Genomic DNA, 25,246 nt, shown 5'->3' on the forward strand with positions numbered 1-25,246 from the left:
TTGTCTACAGCCTTAAGGAATTTCACTGGACACATTGTAGATGCATATTTTGCAGCAAAATATTTCAATACTGTTCTTATACATAATATTCAAGGACCAAAGCATATAAAAAGGTTTGTTGCAAGCAAGTTCTACTCTTACAAATAGAAAAATCTGCATTTTAATGTCACATTGAGTTGGAATACAGGGGCAGAGAATAGAAAAAAATAATAACTGACAGACATACAAGTACTGGATTAAATATATTACAATTTGTTTTGTTATAATACATTGGATGCTATACAGTGGACAGTAGGAAGTTTTAGCCTGGTAGATTCATTTCAAACCAATTTAAAAGCACCATCACAAAAACAAAATCATTTAATATACTTAAACACTGACGGAAAATTCTGAAATAACAAAAACATAAGAACTTGGCCTTGCATGTTTTTTTAAGTAAGGTATTAGTTTAACAGAACAATATAATAAGTCAATGAAGCTTTGTTTCCCACTTAGTGAGGAGATGGAAGCCAATAAGCTTCTAGCACATTACATATGGCCACACTATCTATATCAATGAATACTGAAGCCATAATGAGCACTTTTGTTCCACACTGGCACAAGAATTAGTTTCTTTTTAGAACTGCAGTAACAACCGAATTTTACAAATGCAAGTTCATTTTAGAAAAGTCATAAAAAAAAAAAAACAAAGAAGCATTTTGTCCTCCTAAAAGGTTGAACATAGTAGAAATGCCTCAAAATGTAGTACATGTACCAACCCTTGAAATAAAAATGAATTCATAATGTGAATCTTGTGCTGTAGCTGAATTTAATTACAGTATTTAATTTTTTAAAGCAAAGAGCCATCCTAACCAAGCTTGCTGGCAGCTTGAAAAAACTTCACAACCATGTTTATTTGTATGTATACAGACACTAAAATCCATTCATACACCATTCCTGTTAGGCATTTTGCATTTCTTTCCCAATTTTGTAACTAAGAATCTTGTTCCAGTCAATTTTTGTGCGTGTCACTGGCAGCTGACGACGTAAGGCTTTGAAAGTAGTGTCAGACATAGTCTGGTAGTTCTCACTGATTGCAGTCTAAGATAGAAAGAAACACAAGAGTTAAAATCATGGTGATCAATGTACAGAAGAGCACCACGTTTGCAAAGGGGCAGTATACATTTATTCATGGTAGTGTGTAGCAGTCAAGACAAAATTAAGAAGCTTTATCCCCCCCCCCCCCAAAGAATACAAAATGTTATTCACGCACCAAGCCTATTCTGTTTAGTTATCTTGTCTCACAAGTACTTCTAATCTACAGAGTGGCTATGCTAGAGAATTATTAGTCTAAGAGCCAATAAACTGAAATCGTCGCACATACTGGATACAGTATCACACAAGTGTGAGTACACCCTTCACATTTTTGTAAATATTTTATTACATCTTTTCATGTGACAACACTGAGTAAATTACACTTTGCTACAATGTAATGTAGTGAGTGTACAGCTTGTACAACCATGTAAAATGTGCTGTCCCCTCAATATAACAACACACAGCAGTTAATGTCTAATGCCCGGTACACACGACATGATTATCGGACGAATGATCGTCCGTTTTTTTTTGTATGCTAATCTCACATCGAATCTGATGAGTTTACTAAAGTCACGAAAATTCTCGTACGGCAGAATAAAAAATCGTAAGTGATGTCATGTGTTGTAATGCATTTGTATTGCATTTTCGAACCACAGCTGTACTGATTAAACAAAAATCATACGATCTGGCATCGTACGAAAAAAAATTCCGTGCATGTTCCGATGGAATAAAATCGGATAAACTGTCCTGATCGGCTCTCGGAAGCTCTGTACCAACGATCCGATTATCGTACGATCGTTTCGAAAGTGGCATTTTTCGTACGATTTTCGGATCGTGTGTACGGGGCTTAAACCGCTGGCAACAAATTGGGCCCAAAGAGTCAATATTTTGTGTGGCCACTATTATTTTCCAGCAGTGCCTTAACCCTCTTGGGCATGGAGTTCACCAGAGATTCACAGGTTGCCACTGGAGTCCTCTTCCACTCCTTAGTGACGACATCACGGAGATGGTGGATGTTGGAGACCTTGCACTCCTCCACTTTCCGTTTGAGCATGCCCCACAGATGCTCAATAGGGTTTAGGTCTGGAGACATGCTTGGCCAGTCCATCACCTTTACCCTCAGCTCCTTTAGCAAGGCAGCGGTGGTCTTGGAGGTCTCTGAAGGGAGGGGATCATGCTCTGCCTCAGTATGTCACAGTGCATGTTGGCATTCATGGTTCCCTCAATGAACTGTAGCTCCCCAGTGCCGACAGCACTCATGCAACCAATAGACAATAGGCAAGACACACTTGTATTTGTCATCTGGTTGCCGCCACACACGCTTGACACCATCTAAACCAAATAAGTTTATCTTGGTCTCAGACCACAGGACATGGTTCCAGTAATCCTTGTCCTTAGTCTGCGTGTCTTCAGCAAACTGTTTGCAGGCTTTGTGCATCTTTAGAAGATGGAACAGCAGCCATGCAGACCAATTTCATGCACTGTTCAGCGTATGTCTGAACACCGACAGGCTGACCCCCCCCCCCCACCCCTTCAACCTCTGCAGCAATGCTGGCAGCGCTTCTACGTCCACTTTCCAAAGACAACCTCTGTATATGATGCCGAGCATGTTCCCTCAACTTCTTTGGTTGACCATGGCGAAGCCTGTTCTCAGTGGAACCTGTCCTGTTAAACTGCTGTATGGTCTTGGCCACCACATTGCAGCTCAGTTTCAGGGTCTTGGCAATCTACTTATAGCCTAGGCCAGGGATCCTCAAACTACGGCCCTCCAGCTGTTGTGGAACTACAGATCCCATGAGGTATTTCAAAACTCTGACATTCACAAACATGACAAGGCATGATGGGAATTGTAGTTCCTGAACACCTGGAGGGCCGTAGTTTGAAGACCCCTGGCCTAGGCCATCTTTATGTAGAGCAATAAAAAAATTTTTTTTTTTTTTTTTAAGATCCTCAGAAAGTTCTCTGCCATAATTTGCCATGTTAAATTTTCAGTGACCAGTATGAGAGAGTGACAGCGATAACACCAAATTTAGCACACCTGCTTTCCCAGTCACACTTGAGACCTTGTAACACATTAATGAGTCACATGACACCAAGCCCAATTTGCACATTTTCACTTAGGGGTGTACTCACTTTTTTTGCCAGCGGTTTAGACATTAATGGCTGTGCGTTATTTTGAGGGGACAGCAAATTGACACCGTTATACAAAGCTATACACTCTACATTTCAGTGTTGTCACGTGAAAAGATATAATAAAATATCTACAAAAATGCGAGGGATTTACTCACTTTTGTGAGATGCTGTATGTTTCCTAATAAACTCCAAGAAAAGGGATTTTATAAGTAAAAAAAAAAAAATTAAAAAAAACTTTTCTTTTTTGTTCATAAGTCAATAGGCTTAAAATGATGTACAGCCTAATCCAAATAGCAATTGTGAACCAAGAAGCAGGTTGTCCCTTCCAGGGATCCTCGTGAATGACAAAAAGGAAGTCAATCACTTAGAAGGAAAGCTGAACAAGACACAAACCGCTCGCACCACATCCAACATCTCCTTGGGATGTACCGCCACAGGTCAGAAAGATAGAAGCACAATGTCCTGGTTAAGGTAAAAGAGAGAAACCACCTAAGGGCGAAGAGGAGCCTTAGACATAAGGGATATCTTCGTCTACGTGTAGCATCAGAAAGAATGCCTTAAAAACGACCAGTGGAGTAGACCAGAATCTGATGGGTTCAAAAGGGAGTTTTTGAAGAAGTAAACAAACCAGGTTGAGAGTCAAGTATTCAATGTGGATGTACAGGTGGAACTATGCGACACCCTGTATTAAATAATTCACAAGGGAATGAGAGGCATGCAGCCCTTGAAAAAAAAAAAACCCCCCGCAAGAGCCAAGCTCTGAATTTTGATGGTACGCAAAGCCAAATGCTCCTACAGACCAGTCTAAAGAAAGGCCAGAATGCTTTTCCAATCTAAGACAGAGAAAAACCTCCGGGTGAAGAGACCACTCCCTCTCTGTCCTCCATTTGTTTGCGCCTGCAATGTGCTTGGTGGACAGGGGTGGCATGAAGTTCCACCCAAACCAGAAACTGGTCAGCTTCTCTGAGCTACAAGACTTATGGTTCCTCCCCAATGATTGTTGTACAACACTGCAGTCTTGTTGTTCATCTGAACCTGGGTTAGATGACTTTGCAGTTACGGGTTCCAGCAATGAAGAGATAACCTAAAATCGCTCTAAGCTCCAATATGTCAACTGGGAGGGGACTTTCTTCTATCAACCAAGCCCCCACATTAAAAAAGGGCGTCCAGGACGCCCACTCCCCCCAAACAGCTTGATGGGACACTGGCAGACAAGGCCTGCATGGACTTGAAGAAAAAAAGCTCGTCTAGGTATCCCACCATGGGGATGCCCTGTAAACAAAGCAGGGAAAGTACAAGAGCAAACACCTTGGTGAAGCCCCAAGGTGCAATGGACAGACCGAAGGAAATGGCAACAGACATGTAGGATTTACACACAGGATATAGGGGACATCCTTAATCTCTACAGAGGCCAGAAGGTCCCCTCGACAGAGGGAAGCAATGACTAACCTAACAGTACGTGTACATTTTGTGCTCATATTAAGACATTGGGAGTCTTTAGGTCTAGAATGGGGTAAACAGCAATGGCTCAGTTAGAAAGGAGTTTTGTCAAAACAACATGGGAGATCCGCTGTGCCTACAATACACTATACTGGCAAGTGCAAATGTGCCAGCCTCGCAAGGGGTACTTACAGACCAACGTCAGAAACAGGGGAGACTATCCGGTTGCCTGTGCCCTCATCATTGTAAGGCAGCAAAGAACCTGTTGATGACTGTCCTGTGAGGATTGTTGATGGTGCAACTTAGGAGAGGGTGGAAAGCCAAGAAGGTGTGCGTGCGTGAAAGTGCCACATTTACGCGCAGTGCAGTGACACACTCAGAGTGTGTACTGTCACCAAATATAAAAATGGTACAAGTCCCCCTTTCTGCCGCTAGCTTGCCTTTGTAAATGGAGTCTCCAAAACGGTGATAGCTAATCAGGAAATCAAATACGCAAGTTACATCCTCTGAAAACCTGAAGGTGCTCACTGGACTTTCCTCCCCCACATGTGCCTAGGCTCACAAAAAGTCTCCCACATGTGGTATCCCCATCATACTCAGCAGAAGTAGCAAAATGTGTTTTGGGGTGCAATGCCATGTATACCATGACAGGTGTGAGAAAGATTTTTTTTCTTACATTTTCGAAAAACTTGCAGGCAAAAAAAAAAAAAAAAAAAAAAAAAACATACCTCTCAGCAAATATCTTGGACTATTTACTTCCCAAAAAGGGTCATTTGGTGTGGGTGTGTGTGGTCGGTGACAAAACACACACACACACACACACACACACACACACACACACACACACACACACACACACACACACACACACACACACACACACACACACACACACACACACACACACACACACACACACACACCTTATTCCGTGTTTTCCACATACACATCTTTTTTTTGGGTGACTTGTTTGAGTACCTTGGAAAAATAGGATTTTTGTACTACCGTAAAATCCATTTCTCCGAGTTCATAGACGGACACAGCCTTCTTTGACATTAGGGTTATGCTTCTACCTACCGGGAGAGTTTAGGCAGAATTTAACAGCACTTAAAGTGTTAAAACCTTTCCTTCGTGCCGCTCCTCCCAGGGGGCGTGGCTCCCCCAGGCATAACCCACACCCTGCTCTAGGAGCCTCAGTCGGTAACAAGCAGTACAAACCAAGGAGGGGTGGGTGCTGTGTCCGTCTATGAACTCAGAGAAATGGATTTTACGGCGAGTACAAAAATCCTATTTTCCCTTCCGTTCATAGACGGACACAGCCTTCTTTGACATTAGGGACATCCCCAAGCAGTGTCAAAAAAATTAGAGGGGTGGGAAAATAACACAGCAAACCAGGTTACACCCCAAACAAAAACCGGAGTTGCTCAATGGAGAAACTCCAAAACATAAACTGCCGCCGTAACACCTGCGGCTGAAGGAGGCATCAGAAGATGCACACACATCCACCTCGTAAAACTTTGAAAAAAGCGTGCATCCTAACACCGCTGTAACACAGAGGCATGATGCCGGAAAGCCCAAGAGGCCCCGATTGCCCTGGTCGAATGCGCCATAACCCGAAAGGGGGGCGCACGCCCCTTTAGGGCATAGGCCTGAAGCACAATCCATCGGAACCACCTAGGAACGGTGGCCGACGAGACCGCCAGGTCCTCTTGTAGGGCCAGCCACCGACACGAACAGTGAGTCCGACTTCCGGAACGGAACCGTAACATATGTACACTCGTAGGGCCCGAACCACATCCAGAGGATGCAAAGTGGCCTCCTCCTGGCATTTCGGCCGAGGACATAAGGATGGAAGAACAATGTCCCCATCAATGTGAAAACCCGAAACGACCTTAGGGAGAAAAAAAAAACGGCTGCGGCCGCAGCACCGCCTCATATTTATGGATGACCAAGTAGGGAGCCTTGCAAGACAAGGCCGCCAGATCAGACAGACACTTGTCTGATTGAGGTAATCGCTACTAGAAATAAAATCACCTTTTGTGACAATAAACAAAAAACCTCCCGAATGTCCTCAAAGGGAGCATCCCGAAGCACCGAAAGGACTAAATTCAAGTCCCATGGGGGTAATGGAGGGCGCACCGGGAGGGGCCACCTGCCAGACCCCCTGACCCAACGTACGCACCCAGGAGTGCGACGCCAAGGGTCGCTGCAAGTAAAAACAGCCAGAGCAGAAATCTGGCTCCTAACCGTACTTAAGGCGAGAGCCCGAACCACTCCCTACTGTAAAGACAGCAGAACCCTGTACACCACGTATGTACGAGGGTGCCATTTCATCTCCTCACACACAGAGATGCAGGCCTTCCACGTATGATGGTAAATCCTACGTGAGGTAGACTTCCGTGCACGCAGCACGGTAGAGACCACCGAGCCCAATAGGCCTCGGTCCTTCAGCCCCTGGCTCTCAACAGCCACGCCGCTAAAGCCGGTGGCTGTGAGACAGGGTGGAAGATCGGACCCTGTAACAGAAGATAAACTCCCAGGGGAAGACGCTAGGGGGCGTCTGCCACCAGACGCACCAGGTCCGCGTACCAGGAGCAGCGCGGCCAATCTGGGGTGATCAGGATTGTTGGAATCCCTTCGGCTTCCACTCTGCGCAGCAGTCGAGGAAGAAGCTTCCGAGGAGGGAAGGTGTAAATTAGGCGATAGTGACCCCAAGGAGCCACCAACGTGCCTGACGCGTCCGCCCACGGGTCCTTAAACCTGGCCACGAACCGTGGCACCTACCGATAGAGACGGGACGCTAGAAGGTCCACGTCCGGAGTGCCCCACTTTCGGCACAGATCTGCGGGTGGAGAGACCACTCTCCTTGGCCCAGTGTAGTGCGACTTAGGAGGTCGGCTAGCCAATTCCGTACTCCCGGAATGTACCCGGCCGATAGAGCCGGAACGGACCCTTCGGCCCACCGAAAGGATTGCGCGACCCCCGTCGCTGCAACAGAACTCCGTGTGCCTCCCTGATGATCAACCTACGCCACGGCCGTGGCGTCATCAGACAGGATCCTGACCTGTCGGCCCTGTGGATCCAGGGACCACCTGGCAAGGCAAAGCTTGATTGCTCGGAGCTCCAGAACGTTGATCAGTAGGCAGGACTCCACACGAGTCCAGTGCCCCTGGGCTAACTGGGTGCCCCAAGCGCCCCTCCCCAACCGGAGAGGCTGGCATCCGTCGTGACCACTGTCCAGTGGCCTGCAGAAAAACGACTTTCCGGCCCGAAGCACCGGAAACGCCAGCCACCACACCAGGGGAGACATGATCAGATCACTCAATTGAATCTGGTAATCCAGAGATGACGGAAGCTAGTCCCATCGTGACAGCAATTCCCTCCGTAGTACCCTGGCGTGGAATTGGACATACGGAACCGCCTCGAAAGAGGCCACCAACGGACCCAGAACCTTCCTGCAGAATCGCAGAGACGACCGTTTCTGGGTCGGCAACTGCTGCACAGCAGATAGCAGAGTCTGAAGTTTTTCCGCTAGGAGAAAAACACTCCCGCCCCGGCGGAATCCAGGACTAGTCCCAGGTATTCCAGTCCCTGAGACGGAATCAACCCTGATTTCAGGACAATCCAGAAACCAGCCGGACTCTCGGAGAGCCTGACACGCGATAGACACGGCTCCACCAATGCAGAGCTCGAAGAAGCTCATAGGAGAATGTCGTCCAGACATCCCATGATAACAACCCCCGCAGTCACAGCCGGGCCAGTATCGGGACGAGCACCTTGGCGAAGACCCGCCGAAAAGGAAGGACACCAATTGAAAATGGTCCCCCCCCCGACCGCAAAGCACAGAATCTCTGGTGCTTTGAGGATATGCGAACATGCAGGTACACGTTCATGACATCCAAGGATGCCAGAAAATCCCCCTGATGGAGTGCCGCTATTATCAAGCGAATCGTACACCACCTGAAAGTTTGCACCTTGACAAAACAAACGAGGGACTTGAGGCCCAGGATTGACCGGGCCCCATCCTCCGTGGGGACACAAACAGAATGGAGTAAAAACCCCTGAGACCGTTCCAACGAGGGAACTGGCACAATCACTCCCCTGACCAGAAGATCCTGGACAGCCCCTGACAGAGCCACCCGGCGAACCGGATGAGGCCAGAGGCCGGCGGGAAAAAAACTGTTTGGCAGACAAGAGAGAAACTCAATCTTGTACCCCAAGGAAACCACTTCGCAACCCCAACGGTCGGAGAGGAGAGACCTCCACCGAGCCACGAATGTGCGAAGCCAGTCTCCCACCCGAGACACGGGCGGGAGCAGACCTTCAGGCGGAAGCAGGTATGTCCGCAGACTTGTTAGGCATGCTGCCCAGCGGCGGGGGTTTAAGCACCTTGTAGACCTACCCCCACCGCACAGGGCGGGCGAAAAAAACGCTCGGAGGTAGTCAAGGAGGGTCCTTGCACATGGCGAGGTCCCTAGCCCTTCCCAGACTGTGGGAACAGCATGCGCTTACCACCCGTGGCATCCTCAATAATGCCATTCAGGGAAGTCCCAAAAGGACCGTTCACCCTTAAAGGCCATCACCAAGGCCTCCTTAGAGGACTAGTCCGCAGACCAGCTCTTCAGCCACACAATGGATCGTATCCATGGCCGCCTCGCAGAGAAATTTCTGACCCTGAACCAATTGTTTAGCCAGGTCCCTAGAGGACTCGGAAGCGTCCCCTTCTTCCAGCTCCTGCAGAAGGAGCTTCGCCCTTTCAGTCGGTGCCTGTGCCACCAGGGCCCCGGCCAGAGCCAGCCTCACCACCGAACCCACCACCGCGAAAAGGGAGCAGGCCACGGCCTCCACTCTCCTATCAGCGGGATCCTGAAATGCAGGAGCCCCTTCCACAGGCAACGTGGTGGCCCTGCTCAGTCTGGACACAGGGGGTCCACTGGCGGAGGAGAGACCTACTTTTTTTTTTTAAAAGTCCCCTTCAAGGGGGTAATGGGTTGCAAAGTTTTTTGACAAACTTTTTGCGGTGCATCCTATTCCTCGTATAACATATTCGCCAAATAAGGAACACAAGGAAACACTTTAGCGGTGCGTAGCGGTCTGCGGAATCCAAAAGGTACTGACACGGCTGGTGTCTCCGCCACATCCTCAATTTTTAGAGTCTCACGCACCGCAGAAACAAGAGCTCCAACAAATTCCTTGCCAGCAACTGACTCTGCAGCAGAGTCATCCTCACTATCCATGTGGATTAAGCCCGCAGCCTCTGACATAACAGAACCAGAAAACAGCAATTCTGCAGAGACATCCCCAGAAGCAGGCTCAGGGAGGGGGCGCCTTTTACCCCCCATCCGGACACTAGCTGCTTCAAACCTGGCAAGAAACCCAGGACAGCCAACATAACAGATGTGGCAGGGGAAAGGGTGTTAAGGGTTAACTCAGGCGTTGCTGTATAGGGAGACCTGGCTCAGGTTCCATAGTGTCAGCGCCGTGTCACCCACCCTGCAAAGCAGGACAAAAACCCCCACTGGTCACCTCCTTGCTGCTATTGCAGAGTATGGGGGCCCCTGGTACTCACCACCCCACCCAGCTGCAGAGAGAGCTGAAAACCTGAGGTGTGCTCTGATGTGCTGGCTGTGATGTGTCTGTCACCTCAGGGAAGAATCACAGCGTTTCACAGCACTAAAACTGTCACAAGAGACCAAGAGATTTCCAAGATGGCCACCGTCTGAGGTAAAAATCAACTCATACAACACAGCAGCACACAGCAGCACCCCCCCAGAGTAACAACACAGTCCCCCAACAACACACGGGCCCCGGTGGTAATAAAGAAAACCCAGGAAACCCCCCTTCACAGCCACCACCCAGTCAGGGGAAGGAGGGAGAGGAAGGGGAGAGAGGAAAGCAGGGCAGACCCTCGGTCGACTTTCCCAGGGAAAACACCAGCCAGACCACTTACCTGAGTAAGGGGCCACTACTTACCCGTCCTGCGACTACCCGGCTGGAGGTATCCCAGACAGAACCAACGTCCGTAAACGGCATGGCTGTCGGCCAGACACACTGTGACACAGCCATAGAGACCGGTCATATGTGTGCCCTAGAACCGAAGTTCCCCGGCCGCAACGGGGCCTGTCGTGGACGTCCCAAAGCTGAGCTAAGGGCCGGCACACACTCGATGGCCGAACATGGGGGGGACTACAAGAGTCGAGGACCCAGCCCGTCACCCAGTCGGCTGTTGATAGAAGAATCGCAGGATTCAAAAATGCAGGAACAAAAAAAACAAACAAACAAAAAAAAAAAAAAAAAAAAATCGCCAGAAAAAAACTCCAGAGTACAGGAACTCCAGAGAGCGCCTGACTCTCCTGTCGTTAGGCAGAAAAAGACTGAGGCTCCTAGAGCAGGGTGTGGGTTATGCCTGGGGGAGCCACGCCCCCTGGGAGGAGGGGCACGAAGGAAAGGTTTTAACACTTTAGGTGCTGTTAAATTCTGCCTAAACTCTCCTGGTAGGAAGAAGCAGAACCCTAATGTCAAAGAAGGCTGTGTCCGTCTATGAACGGAAGAGAAATGAGTCTCCTTCAGCCGGCAAACTGCATCTAGATTTGGGTCACAGCAGCTTCTGGATACAAAAGAGCTGTAATGATCGCTTCCTGAATTTTTAGGACGCATCCAGATCTTCAATTGTATATAGCCAATTGAAAAAAAAAAAAAAAAAAAAATCTATTGTCACTTTTTTGCACCAGTGTCTAACTGCAGGAGACTAAATACGGCTTCATAATTTGATTGTTGAAGTCTACACCTCCCATATTTAGATTATAGTATTGAATGCAGAAAGTTTTCAACACCGGGCACCATGTTCATTTGGACAATTGTGTCTGGCTAAATACAGGGAGTGCAGAATTATTAGGCAAGTTGTATTTTTGAGGATTAATTTTATTATTGAACAACAACCATGTTCTCAATGAACAAAAAAAATTCATTAATATCAAAGCTGAATATTTTTGGAAGTAGGTTTTTTTTTTTTTTTTTTTTTTTTAAGCTATTTTAGGGTGATATCTGTGTGTGCAGGTGACTATTACTGTGCATAATTATTAGGCAACTTAACAAAACAAAAAAATATACCCATTTCAATTATTTATTTTTACCAGTGAAACCAATATAACATCTGAACATTCACAAATATACATTTCTGACATTCAAAAACAAAACAAAAACAAATCAGTGACCAATCTAGCCACCTTTCTTTGCAAGGACACTCAAAAGCCTGCCATCCATGGATTCTGTCAGTGTTTTGATCTGTTCACCATCAACATTGCGTGCAGCAGCAACCACAGCCTCCCAGACACTGTTCAGAGAGGTGTACTGTTTTCCCTCCTTGTAAATCTCACATTTGATGATGGACCACAGGTTCTCAATGGGGTTCAGATCATGTGAACAAGGAGGCCATGTCATTAGTTTTTCTTCTTTTATACCCTTTCTTGCCAGCCACGCTGTGGAGTACTTGGACGCGTGTGATGGAGCATTGTCCTGCATGAAAATCATGTTTTTCTTGAAGGATGCAGACTTCTTCCTGTACCACTGCTTGAAGAAGGTGTCTTCCAGAAACTGGCAGTAGGACTGGGAGTTGAGCTTGACTCCATCCTCAATCCGAAAAGGCCCCACAAGCTCATCTTTGATGATACCAGCCCAAACCAGTACTCCACCTCCACCTTGCTGGCGTCTGAGTCGGACTGGAGCTCTCTGCCCTTTACCAATCCAGCCACGGGCCCATCCATCTGGCCCATCAAGACTCACTCTCATTTCAGCAGTCCATAAAACCTTAGAAAAATCAGTCTTGAGATATTTCTTGGCCCAGTCTTGACGTTTCAGCTTGTGTGTCTTGTTCAGTGGTGGTCGTCTTTCAGCCTTTCTTACCTTGGCCATGTCTCTGAGTATTGCACACCTTGTGCTTTTGGGCACTCCAGTGATGTTGCAGCTCTGAAATATGGCCAAACTGGTGGCAAGTGGCATCTTGGCAGCTGCACGCTTGACTTTTCTCAGTTCATGGGCAGTTATTTTGCGCCTTGGTTTTTCCACACGCTTCTTGCGACCCTGTTGACTATTTTGAATGAAACGCTTGATTGTTCGATGATCACACTTCAGAAGCTTTGCAATTTTAAGAGTGCTGCATCCCTCTGCAAGATATCTCACTATGTTTGACTTTTCTGAGCCTGTCAAGTCCTTCTTTTGACCCATTTTGCCAAAGGAAAGGAAGTTGACTAATAATTCTGCACACCTGATATAGGGTGTTGATGTCATTAGACCACACCCCTTCTCATTACAGAGATGCACATCACCTAATATGCTTAATTGGTAGTAGGCTTTCCAGCCTATACAGCTTGGAGTAAGACAACATGCATAAAGAGGATGATGTGCTCAAAATACTCATTTGCCTAATAATTCTGCACTCCCTATACATCACATTTGTCTTTCCATTTCACTGCTAGTAGTTCTTGATTGAGCAAGCAGGCTTTCTCCCACTTCCTAAATGGAGGGGGTTTACAAGCCGTTGGGGGAAGCCCCTGTGATTATGTTGCATGGTTCGACATCAATTTCTTTAAAGAGGAGCTCCAGTCTCCACACCACAAAAAAATTTAAGTCAGCAGCTACAAATACTGTAGCTAATGACCGAATATAAGGAAACTTACCTGTCCAGGGATCCAGCACTGGATGCCCCAATGGGCTTCGTGTCCATGTGCCACCATCGCAAGCGAAACCAGCTGTGAAGCCGCTTCCACATGTGCAAGCCGCTTTGTAAATAGTCTCGTAGTCTTCTAGTGGGAAGTTCAACTTCCACTGGATTGACAGGAACTTCCACTTTTGAGCAAAATTTCCACTTTAAATGAGCAAATGTCTAAGTGGCACGCTTGCATAAATGTTGTCCAAGTACTAATGGTATCCTTTACAAAACAAGGATGACAAGTCCCACACTAGCTTGACACTGCTTCCCGTGTAGTCTGGGCATCCAGGGGGCTTCACTGTCTTTTCCCCCGTAAACTCAAACTAAATGTATATCCTGTGGCCATTTCACAGAGCTTATACAGTTTGACGCCATATATGCCATGCTTGCTGGGGAAGATATTGCTTTGTTGCAAGCCTGTCAGTAAAATGTCTAAGGGACTTGTCAATGCTAATGTTTTGCTGGGGCGTGGACACGTCTGAATTTCTTGGACAGGTAATCTGTGAGAAGCCAAATTTTGTGCAGCCGATCATAGTCAGGGTCACGCCAGGGACGACAGAGGGTATGTTCCTGAAATGCATAGAACGCTTTATTGTCTCTGATTTTTTCCTTGATATTGCAGCAGAATATACGTGCATATGATGAACCGGGTCTCTGGACCAACATGACTGCAATTCATTTTTTTTTTTGTAACATCCATGTTAAGGGTTAGGTCCAAAAAAAGTTTCAATTTCAGAAATCATGATAGGTTTCCACTCGAATGGCCTGCCAAGGTATGAATTTGGGTTGGGGGGTGATGTACTGTCAGGCATAAACATTACTTTAGTCCATAATGAAATTGTAGAGGTCTTCGGTGAAAAAGCAGCTCAAAATAAGTCAAGGGGTGTTGCCAAGTTTGCAGTTTCCACCTGAACCCCGGCACGGGCTGTGAATGGGGGAGGGGGGGGGGGAGCGGGGGATAACGTGCTGCTAAATCTGGGGCAGCCGTTAGGGTTTGCAAGCACCTCTGAAAGGCTACTATGGGCTCTACAGGCCTACAAGTGTTAGCCATCTCCCCAATTTGTACTGCATCCCACTTCACCATGAAATACTGCAGTGCTTGGGTCTAAAAGGCTAGGATGTACTATGCCACTGGTGCTTGCCAGATCACCATAAAGTAGTGTAGCATTAGTACATTGCGTGCCCTGCTGCATAGGTGAATAATTATGCGTTTCTAGCACTTCTGCAACATGGGGTCAAGCATGCTTGATTTTTGCAGGGACCTCTTCTTAATCATCTGAGATAGCTGTCAGGGTGCCGCTACTTTCTACAGGTTCATGTTCTGAGCCCTAAATTTACAGGTACCTAATGGAAAAAGAGCTCCTGGATCCGGGATAAACACAAGTGCTGGTAGTGAAGGGGGCTGATCCTGCTCATGCTGAGCTTCTAGGGACACAAGTATAATTCTGTTCATGATCAAGATACTAATCTTTACAGACACTATACAAGCAATGGTGGGGATCAGAGACTTATAGTGTGACTGCAATTGTGTGGTGGCAATCTATCGCTGACTCTGACGTCACTTGTGACACTAATACAGTGATCAGCGATAAATACTGTACACAACAATGTACCAATGGCACTAGCTGAGTGACAGGGCAATCAAAAAAAAGTGCCCAACAAGATTATATAGGGCCGTGCTGTGATTGGCTACAGCCGATTAGCAGGTTCATGGCCAAAATCATTGACCAAAACCAGCAGACAAATTTGTGCTGTAGCCAATCATAGCATGGGTCACTAGAGGGCACACACATGCGCACCCTGAACCCAGAAGGAAAGGCTTTGACGTACAGGTATGTTGCCGAGTCTGCACCTGACGCACGCAGTATATTTACTGTGAGCGGCCCGCAGGTGGTTAAAGAAATATGGGTCCCCCCCACCCTGGTACCAAAATCTTGAAGCCATAATTGAGACATACCTGGTATTCATTTTCAGCATCTTCTATAATTTTTATGAACTCCTTTGCAGTCTGAGTTTCATTCTGAAAGATACATTGTATCAAAATATCACAATCATCATCCCATGGTAACATTTTCTTGGAGCAACACTTTATTACAACAGCACCCACGAAATACAAAGGGAAGTGTTAATATGCAGACTCAAATTAACAAGCACTATAGTATGTGATCACAATATATTTCAATATAGAATAATACAGGCATACCCTGCTTTACGTACCCTTACTTTATGTACACTCACTAGTATGGACACATTGGCATCTTCGGGAAAACTTGGTCAGCTTGACACGGCGGCACTGCTCCCAGTTTTTAACATTGGCGTCTATTGGAAATCTTGGTAAGGTTCACATGGTACTGCTCCCGAACAATAAGTGACAGGGACACCAACCTTCAGGAGCACCGAGAGGGGACACAGAACTACAACATATCCGATTTTGGGTTCAGCCAGCTTGCCTAGGTAATCTGTGTCATAGTCCTGGGCAGGGCCATCTTAATAGCATCTTGGGCCCCTGGGCAAAATAATGCTCTGGGGCCCCTACAATGATGACAGTGCAGGTAAACAGACATCAAGTAGGTAGGCGGCAGATTGCCTCCCCTGTGCATCTATCACGCTCCGTGCCATCATGGGGCCCCCCAATTTTGGGGCAGCGTGGGCTCAAGGACCAGCTGCTTTGGGGAAAGTGCAGGTGTGCCCTCTCATTAAGACAGCCCTGGTCCTGGGTCCCCTTAACGTGCCCCCCAAGTTTGGTGTCCCTGTCACTTATGGTTCGGGAGCAGTGCCATGTCAATTTGACCAAGATTTCCCATAGAGTGTATTTACATGCACTGAAAAATTAAAAACGGTATTGCTTTACATACATGCTCTGGTCCCATTGAGTACTTAAAAGTGGGGTATGCATGCATGTTGCAACAATCGTGCATGTATGCAAGACCAATTTTTATCTTGCAGCCCTGGATTGGATAATTCAGGAAAGCAACATGAAAAGTGATCCATAGCAACTAAATATTTTTTTTTTTTAATGCGTTTGATTTTACTCAAGTAAATTTTGAACAAATGTTCTAGGTTGCCACAGTGCAAGGTTTTAAAGTGCTTGTAAACCTTTGAAATGAAAAAACAAAGCAAATATCTTGTATAAAAGTATACGTTCCTCAATCCATGGCACCTACTGTGGATCCTGGCTGCTCTCCTCTATCTGCATGTGTCACTTCTGTTAGTTTTCCACTCAGGTGCCAGATTACACTCAGCTCTGTGCTGTTGTCACTTTTTTTCTAAAGTTTTACTGACAATCCTCCAGTGCCATGCTCAGACATTTTCAATTCTGATAGTGTGGAAAAACACTAAAACCACCCTTGTAAATATATTACTATATTATAAAAATTAATTGAATTATTTTTTTTTTTAACATTTTACCATCACTGTTCTAAGTTTTATCAAAGCTGTGACTTAACCAAGGTTACCATATCATCTGGAAAGCGTAGCTATAGTACCCTGCATGTTATTGATCTTTTTGGTGACATTTTAATTGGTTACTAATTTCAGTAAAGGGCTCATTTCATTAGGTTGTAGCCAACTACAGTCCAAGACACTACTGAGCGGCCTGTAAAAGATGAATACATTGTTTATCAATATTTTTTTTTACATTTTAAAGATTTTAATTTTAACCCAACTTTGTATGTTGTACAATCAATTTGTGTAACTATGTGGCTATATTTAGACTCGGGAAAATAGTGAATAGCATTTTAGTCAGCCTGCTACCATACAAGGATCCAAGTTGGAGGGATATTCTCACTATATTAATAAAAAAAAAAAAAAAAACACAGAAATGTATGCCATGTGCTCTGGATGGGTTAACCACTTAAGACCCGGACCATTATGCAGGTTAAGGACCTTGCCCCTTTTTGCAATTAGGCACTGCGTCGCTTTAACTGACAACTGCGGGGTCGTGCAACGTGGCTCCCAAACAAAATTGGCATCCTTTTTTCCCCCCACAAATAGAATAAAATAAAACACATACTTACAGAAACCGTTAGTGATTCTTCAACATCTTTATGGCTCACCAACTGTACATTTCCATCTTCATAATAATGGACCTATGTAAAACATACAAGATTGTTACGCTGCAGAAACTACCTTGTCAAATGATTTAACCACTTAAGGACCAAGCCTATTTCTGACACTTATTTAACCACTTAAGTCCTGAGATTTGGCGTTTACGAGTAAAAAAAAAACTTTTTTTTCACTAGGAAATAACGTAGAACCTCAGAAAAAAAAAAAAAAAAAATATATATAACACCCTAAAGAATAAAATGGCGGCCGTTGTAATACTTTGTCACACTGTATTTGCACAGCGGTCTTACAAGCGCACTTTTTTTTGGAAAAAATTAAAACATTTTACATTTTAAAAAAAATAAGACAACAGTTAAGTTGGCCCAATTTTTCTTAATATTGTGAAAGATAATGTTACGCCGAGTAAATTGATACCCAACAACTCACCCTTAAAAATCTCCATAGGCAACGTTTAATAAAATTCTACAGGTTGCATATTTTGAGTTACAGAGGTCTAGGGCTCGAATTATTGCTCTCGCTCCAGCGATCGTGGCTATACCTCACGAATGGTTTGAACACCGTTTTCATATGCGGGCGCTGCTCACGTATGAGTTCGCTTCTGCATGCAAGCTCGACGGGGCGTGTTTAAAAGTTTTTTTTTTCTTATTTACGTACCTCCCGTCCCACTGCCTGCTTTCTGCGCCTCGCCACCTAGGCGGCGACTCCTCTCCCTCTCTGAAATCTTCTGGGACACGTCACATGTCCCAGAAGATTGCCTGGCCACTAAGAGCGCCGCGCAAATCAAGCCGCAAGCAGTCACAGCTGGGTGCCCACACTTGCAATGACTGTGCCACGTGAGGAGGAGCGAGGCTTCGGGCGGTCACATTGCTGGGCCACGTGACAGGTAAGTGTCCGTTTATTAAATGTCAGCAGCTACACATTGTAGCTGCTGATTTTTAATAAACGTATGAAAGAGTGGAACTCCGCTTTAAGATGTTTGACATGTTGCAATATTGCCCTGGTGAAAAACATTTAATTAAAGGGAAATGCTGCAGAACCGGCATTAAAAAAAAAAAAAAAAAATCAAGGTTAATTTTTAAATAGATTAAAACTATGAGTGAAATGAGAACACTATCCAAGCCCACTGGTTAAACAACATCCCAACCTTCTTACTCGCATGCATACACACACACACACACACACACACACACACACACACAACGGATAAAATGGACCACAGAAGGTAGAATTTGTGAAATACCTGAATTTTTAAAAGTCCCACCACCTTTGTAGTAGATTGTGTTATGGTAAATTTCCATTCTGACCTCCAGCGTCCATTCCTGGAAAACAAAATTTGTCAACAAATTGAACAGTAGTGCAGTATGAAACAAACAGAACGACAATACATTAGTAGATTATTGCCTTACTGCATGCAGGAATTAAACCGCGACACAGAAAACAGAGCAATGGAACAAAAAGACCAAGTGGTCTATCGAGTCCACCCATTTTTTTTGTAAAGATACACGTTTGCTCCAAGTACTTAAAAATGTTTAATTTATTGGTGGCAGACTCGCTGCTTCTTCTAGAGGTTTGTCCAAAGCATTTCAGTTTGGAGGTCATGGCCCTGTGTTGTTGACCTTGTCATACTGAAAATCGTGCATTCCTAAAGCTCACACTCCTAAAGCGGAGTTTACCCGAGTATAAATGAGTATTATTATAAACACTGGCAATGAAGAATTTACTTGTCTATACACTTATGCACCACATGCATAGGCGTGCGCACAGGGTGTGCCTGGGCACACCCTAATCATCTAGTGCACATTAGCATTATTGCTCTGTGTGTCAGTGGGGAGGTGGGACAGATCTCCCTCTTACCCACTCTGCCATAAGAAAAGTGCTTACTTGCTTCTTTTACTGTGCCAGCAGGGAGATTAATGTACCGGGACAATATACATGTAGACACATACACACGTGTGTGTATGAGCTTTGGGGTGCACACCCTAATGCAATGGGCTGCGCACACCTGTGACCACATGCCTATACTCCACATTATGCAAGGTCTTTACACACATTTTACTCAGACTTTGTCAACAAGTTCCTGAGTAAACATCAGTAAATTATGACGCCCATGCACAAGAGGCCCAAATGAAATCTTCCTCTCTTGTAGGCCTTTCCCCATCAAAGGTCCTAGGCCGTCTTTGTTAATCTGAGCATGAAAAGAATATAGTTCCCATTTCCTTGTCTCCTCAGCAAAGAGTGATCTAAAAAGTACTGTGATCTCAGCACTATTCGCTCACAGCTGACAAAATCTATCTTGGAATAGTTGAGATGTAACAGTTTAAAATTCTTCACCTATTTAGTTACAGCCACTGTGCTACACATTGTGTACAAAAATACTAGTATACAAATTGTCTGCAACCATCTGCAATTGTTGACACATGTACATATCAAAGTTTATTTTCTTTGTATCGCACTGAACTGTAAAAGCCAATTCACACATTTCCTAGGATTGAGCCTGCATTGTTCTGCGTAGGTCAAACTGATGTAGCATTAACTACTTAGGATTTCAAAAATCTTTTCCCAGTACCCATGAGATCCGTTTTCAGTGCACTAAATTCAGACCTTCTATAAACACTGAAGCATGCATATAATAAAAACTACTGTAAAAAATTGAAACATATCTAAAATCCACAAGCAAATACTGTTGCAGTGCATATTAAGAATTAGCAACATGAAATTAAAAAGGATAAAAGCCTTGCATTATACACTATGTATATGTATCTTACTGTACTGCAAAAGGTTGTTTCCCCAGCCCACTTAAACTAATGCAGAGCCCCCTCTAGTGGTGAATAAGAGGTTTATCTAGCAGTACAGAAGAATGTAAAAAGCAAGGTTGCTTTTACGATTTTATTTTTACTAAAACGCATAGCAAATGCATGCAAACGTGTGTGTATACATTGGAATGTGGTTACATGGTTTCTAACAATGCATTATATATATATATATATATATATATATATATATATATATATATATATATATATATATATATATATATATATATACACACACATACACACATACACACATACACATATATATACACACACACACACAAAAAAAAGAGGAAGGGGACATGCAAATTTTGCAAAGCTGCATCTGCATACTATTGGGGCATATCTAGGAGGCCATATCTAGGAGGCCATATCTTCAAATACAGCGGGTAAAATAAGTATTAAACATCACCATTTTTCTAGGTAAATAGATTTCTAAAATGCACCATGGTCTTTTTACCACATGTCGGTAACAACCCATGCAATTCATACAAAGAAACCAAAACAACCAAGTTCAGAAATGAAGTTATGTGTAATAAAATGGAATGACACAGGGTAGTAGTATTGAACATGGTAATTGAAAATGTAATACTTGGTACAAAATCTTTTGTTGGTAATGACAACTTCAAGACGCCTCCTGTATGGAGAAACTAGTCGCATGCATCGTTCCATGAGCCTCCATGAACTCAGATCTTTAGTTCTTTCCATATATATTCTATTGTCTATTCTCAGGTGATTGGCTGGGCCATTCCATTTTCCTTTCTTTGAAATCAAGTGAGAGTTTTATTTGCTTTGTGTTTGGGATCGTTGTCTTGCTGAAATGGCCACTCTAGGTTTCATCTCCATCATCCTGGTAGATGGCATCAGATTTTTATCAAGAATGTCTTGGTACATTTTTTCATTCATCCTTCCTTCAATTACCTGATGTTTGCCAGTACCGTATGCTGAAAAACAGTCCAGCACCATGATGTCCCCACCTCCAAATTTAACTGTTATGGGGGCGTTTTTGGGGTGGTGTGCAGTGCCATTTGACCTCCAAACATGGTGTGTATTATGGCATCCAAAGAGTTCAATTTTGGTTTCATCTGACCAGACTATATTTTCCCAATATTTCACAAGATTGTCTAAATGTTGTGTAGCAAATTTGAAAGGAGCTTTAACGTGCCTTTTCCTCAGTCTTGCGTGGTGAGTGTGCATACAGACCATGGCAGTTAAGTGCATTACTTATGGTTTTCTTTGAAACAACTGTACCTTCTAAATCCAGGTCTTTCTGAAGCTCTCCACAAGTGGTCCTTGGCTCTTGGACAACTCTTCTGATAATTCCTTTCACTCCTATGTCAGAAATGTTGCGAGGAGCACCTGGTCGTGGCCAGTTTATGGTGAAATTATCTTCTTTCCACTTCCGGATTACGGCCCCAACACTGCTCACTGAAACATTCAGAAGTTTAGAAATCCTTCTGCAACCAATGCCATCAGCATGTTTTGCAACAGTAAGGCCCCTCTCACACTGGGGCAGTGTGTGTGTCAGCGCCGCCATTCGGATGCTTTTACCCCTGCTAGTGGCAGAGAAAGGGTTAAAACAACCGCAAATTACCTCTGCAGAGGCGCTTTGCCGGCGGTAAAGCTGCGGTGCCCCATTGATTTCAATAGGCAGGAGTGGTGGAGGAGCGGTATTAGACGCCGCTCCAAAAATGCTGCTAGCAGGACATTTTTTTTTACCATCCTGCTAGTGCACCGCTCCAGTGTGAAAGCCCTCAGGGCTTTCACGCTGGAGAGACAGCAGCGGCTGTTTCAGGGCGCTATTTTTAGTGTTATAGCGCTTGCAAAAGCCGCCGGTGTGAAAGGGGTCTAAGGTTGCAAAGGTCTTTAAAAGGAGATCTTTGCTTTTATCCATTATGAGAGGTTTCTTGTGTGACACCTTGGTATCGAGACACCTTTTTATAGCCCATCAGTTGAGACTGACCCAGCAGTTATTAATTAGCACTGACAAGGGGCAAGATTGTGTCCTAATTACTGATAGATTTCAGCTGGTGTCTTGTATTCCATGCTTCTCTGCACCCCCCTTTCTTCATGTGTTTAAAGCGGAGTTCCGGCCACAATCTCACTTTTTATATATAAATACCCCTGTAATACACAAGCTTAATGTATTCTAGTAAAGTTAGTCTGTAAACTAAGGTCCGTTTTGTTAGGTTGTTACAGCATTTAGACACTTTATAAAATAGAAATTGACTAGGGCCATCTTAAGTGTGGGCATCATGAAGCCAGACTGTATGACTTCCTGGATTTCAGCCTTGCAAATCTCGCACATGCTCAGTGCTGCACAAGCAGTGTCAGATCATGTTTCAGCACCTGTGCTGTCCAAGTCACATGATTCTTTGAGACTGGGGAATGCACAGACTCCTGGAAAGTTACACCCACTACATTCCCAGGAGTCTGTGCGGTGTAGGTTAGGAAGCATTAAGCACCTAGGTGCAGGAAGTGGGAAGATTAACTATTCTGCCTAGCAACAACACTTTGAAAGCATCTAAAAAAAATATTTTTTTTCGTAAAGGACTAATGACATTTTTTTAAAACTACTGATGTAATGTTATATTTATGGGTGGAACTCCACTTTAATACTTTCCCTGTGGCATTACATTATATTACACACAACTTAAAATTTCTGAACTTGTTTTGGTTTCTTAGTATGTATGGATTATATGGGTTGTTAACAGCATGTGGTGAAAATGTAATGTCAATAGTACATTTAGAAATACATTTACCTAGGAAAATGGTGACGTGTTCAATACTTATTTTATCTGCTGTATCTTAGGGGAAAAAAAAATAAGAAAAAAGGAGAAAGACTTACCAGAAGTTTTTAGCTTGAAACTGATGACTCTCAATACATACAATTATTGTTTGCTGTCCATCAATTGTTTTACCGTATACCTAAGGTAACAAATGCAATATGACAAAAACACAATTTTTATTAAAATATTCACTGTTAAGAGAAACATTCTGTAAATGCAAAAATATTTTTCTACTTACAGTACTAACTCCATTGGGATAATGATCTTTCACATAGGATCTCACTGCGGTGTCCACAACATTCCTCCAGGATTCTATGGCATTTTCTCCCTCATGGGGCCTGGGATCGCTGGCTTCCTTTCTTAAGTGATCAAATCTGAATGCAATCTTGTTCTTTGGATCCAAAAACCTCCCATTACCCAGGTCTCCGTGCTCAGTTATTAACACCTAGGGAAAACAAATATTTATCAATTCTATTATTATCCTGAGATGAAGACAGTAAAACTGTTTGCTTAGTTTCAGCTGGTAAGCCACTGCTATTCCCTCAGGAGATCCTGTACTGACACTTGTGAATCCTGTAAAATAAACCTAACATAAGAAGGACCAAGAGTAATGCCCAATAACTATTTGCTGATCAGAGTTTTCTGAAGACGGGATGTCTCCCTGTTGTCAGAATACAATACCTCATGGGGAGGATTCCCCTTCCTCTAAAATCAAGTCAGCTTTTTTCGTTCAACCTGCTAGCCGAATGAAAAAAAAACACACCCACACAAAACATCACAACTGACTCATATATGGGCTGCCTTATTTATGCCGATGGCTGTTGCACTCCTAAAACGACGTACTTGTCAAGTGTTATTGGGTACATCCACTGCTGAACGAAGAAGGGCTAATTTTAAACACTGTATACACCCTGAAAAAGCTTTTCATAGTTACACAGTTGACAATCGAAAGGAGTTTACATATACATACACACTATATATTAAATCATTATATGTACATACACTAGTCAATGTAGTAAGTTGCCTTGCAATTAAAAGGCAATTTACATTTGTATTGCAATCTTAAAATCAATGGGGGGGTTCCCCTTCACCTTTTTCTGTTCTATAGCCATTGCAGAATGTGAGCAAATCCCTCATGAAATCCCTGGGAACAACTCCGTTTTTTAGATTATACTTTCACTGATAACGTGACAATATTGAGGGCGATTCTAAGGGATAGTCAGATATTTTGGTGGTGGGAAGAAAGGTGTCACAATGGTAAGAACAGGATTTATATATTAAATAAAATGTAGGACAATTAATTTGCATACATAGGAAGACATTTCTTATTCACAAATATCCTGCTTCTTTGATTTTCTCAACTCTGTAAAATCTGGAAATAGGATGGCCAATTGCTTCCAAGTTTGAGCTTTCATAGCAGGTTCTACTTTTGTTGACTGTACTGAACTGACGGCACTGGTGTGAACTTGGGCCACTGGAATACTTGGAAAACACCGGCGGCTGCCATTGGACGGCTGTTCTGTCCATAAAAGGAGGTGGGACTTTCTATTAAAAGAAAATACAAAAAATGTGGGGGTAGTGGCGCTGTCTGTGTATGCCCTGTGTGACCAGGGTGTGCTCTGGCTAATTAGCCTGAGAGTGATCCTAACGCTCAAATGACGAGGATCGTAGAGTGACAGGTGAATACCACAAACCAGTGTGTTATGTGAAAACTAAATGGCCACTAGGTGGCAGTAATAGGTACCTCCGTTTTGACTAAAATAGTCAGAGTATATGGGTGCAAATGCACCAGCTATTTATAGCAGAACATAACATTAAGTACTAGAGAAATAGTAAGTAGTGTAATTGTCAAAACTGTAAGGTAAGTAGTTAATACAGTGAACCAACTCAATGTAGGTGTAGAGTGTAGCGTCCACCAATGTGTAAGGTGGGTGGTTCTAAATTGTTAAACCAATAAAGGAGTGCAGTAAAGTCATCTACAGATAACACCAAAATACTGAAAATGAGCAATATACTGTGACCACCGTCTATTATATGTGAATCAGGGAAAAAAATGACGACATGAAATAATTCATTCAGACGGTGTCATCTTAATACCTAACTAAATGAACAAACACAAAACAGTGTAGTGATGTGATTAGAACATCCACAGATAGCAACAAGTTGATATGGTAACCATCTGTTGGAAGTAAGTCACAGAAAGTCCTTCCACCTAGAGGCAGTAA

At 44.1% G+C, this 25,246-nt stretch overlaps 1 protein-coding gene across 1 annotated transcript in view; it reads right to left on the bottom strand.

Annotated features, from left to right (window-relative positions):
- Positions 1–225: 225 nt before the first annotated feature.
- The window catches only part of LOC120931870 (F-actin-capping protein subunit alpha-2-like), a 50,493-nt gene continuing 25,472 nt past the window's right edge, over positions 226–25,246 (bottom strand). The window contains exons 5-10 of the mRNA XM_040343771.1: positions 23,260–23,466; positions 23,081–23,160; positions 18,660–18,738; positions 17,371–17,442; positions 15,312–15,374; positions 226–1,080 (exon numbers count right to left, since the gene is read on the bottom strand). Coding sequence (XP_040199705.1) covers positions 940–1,080; positions 15,312–15,374; positions 17,371–17,442; positions 18,660–18,738; positions 23,081–23,160; positions 23,260–23,466 — 642 coding nt within the window. The 3' untranslated portion in view covers positions 226–939. The remainder of the gene's footprint in view (positions 1,081–15,311; positions 15,375–17,370; positions 17,443–18,659; positions 18,739–23,080; positions 23,161–23,259; positions 23,467–25,246) is intronic.

This window comes from Rana temporaria, chromosome 3 (assembly GCF_905171775.1).
Source record: "Rana temporaria chromosome 3, aRanTem1.1, whole genome shotgun sequence".
Classification (NCBI taxonomy): Eukaryota; Metazoa; Chordata; class Amphibia; order Anura; family Ranidae; genus Rana; species Rana temporaria.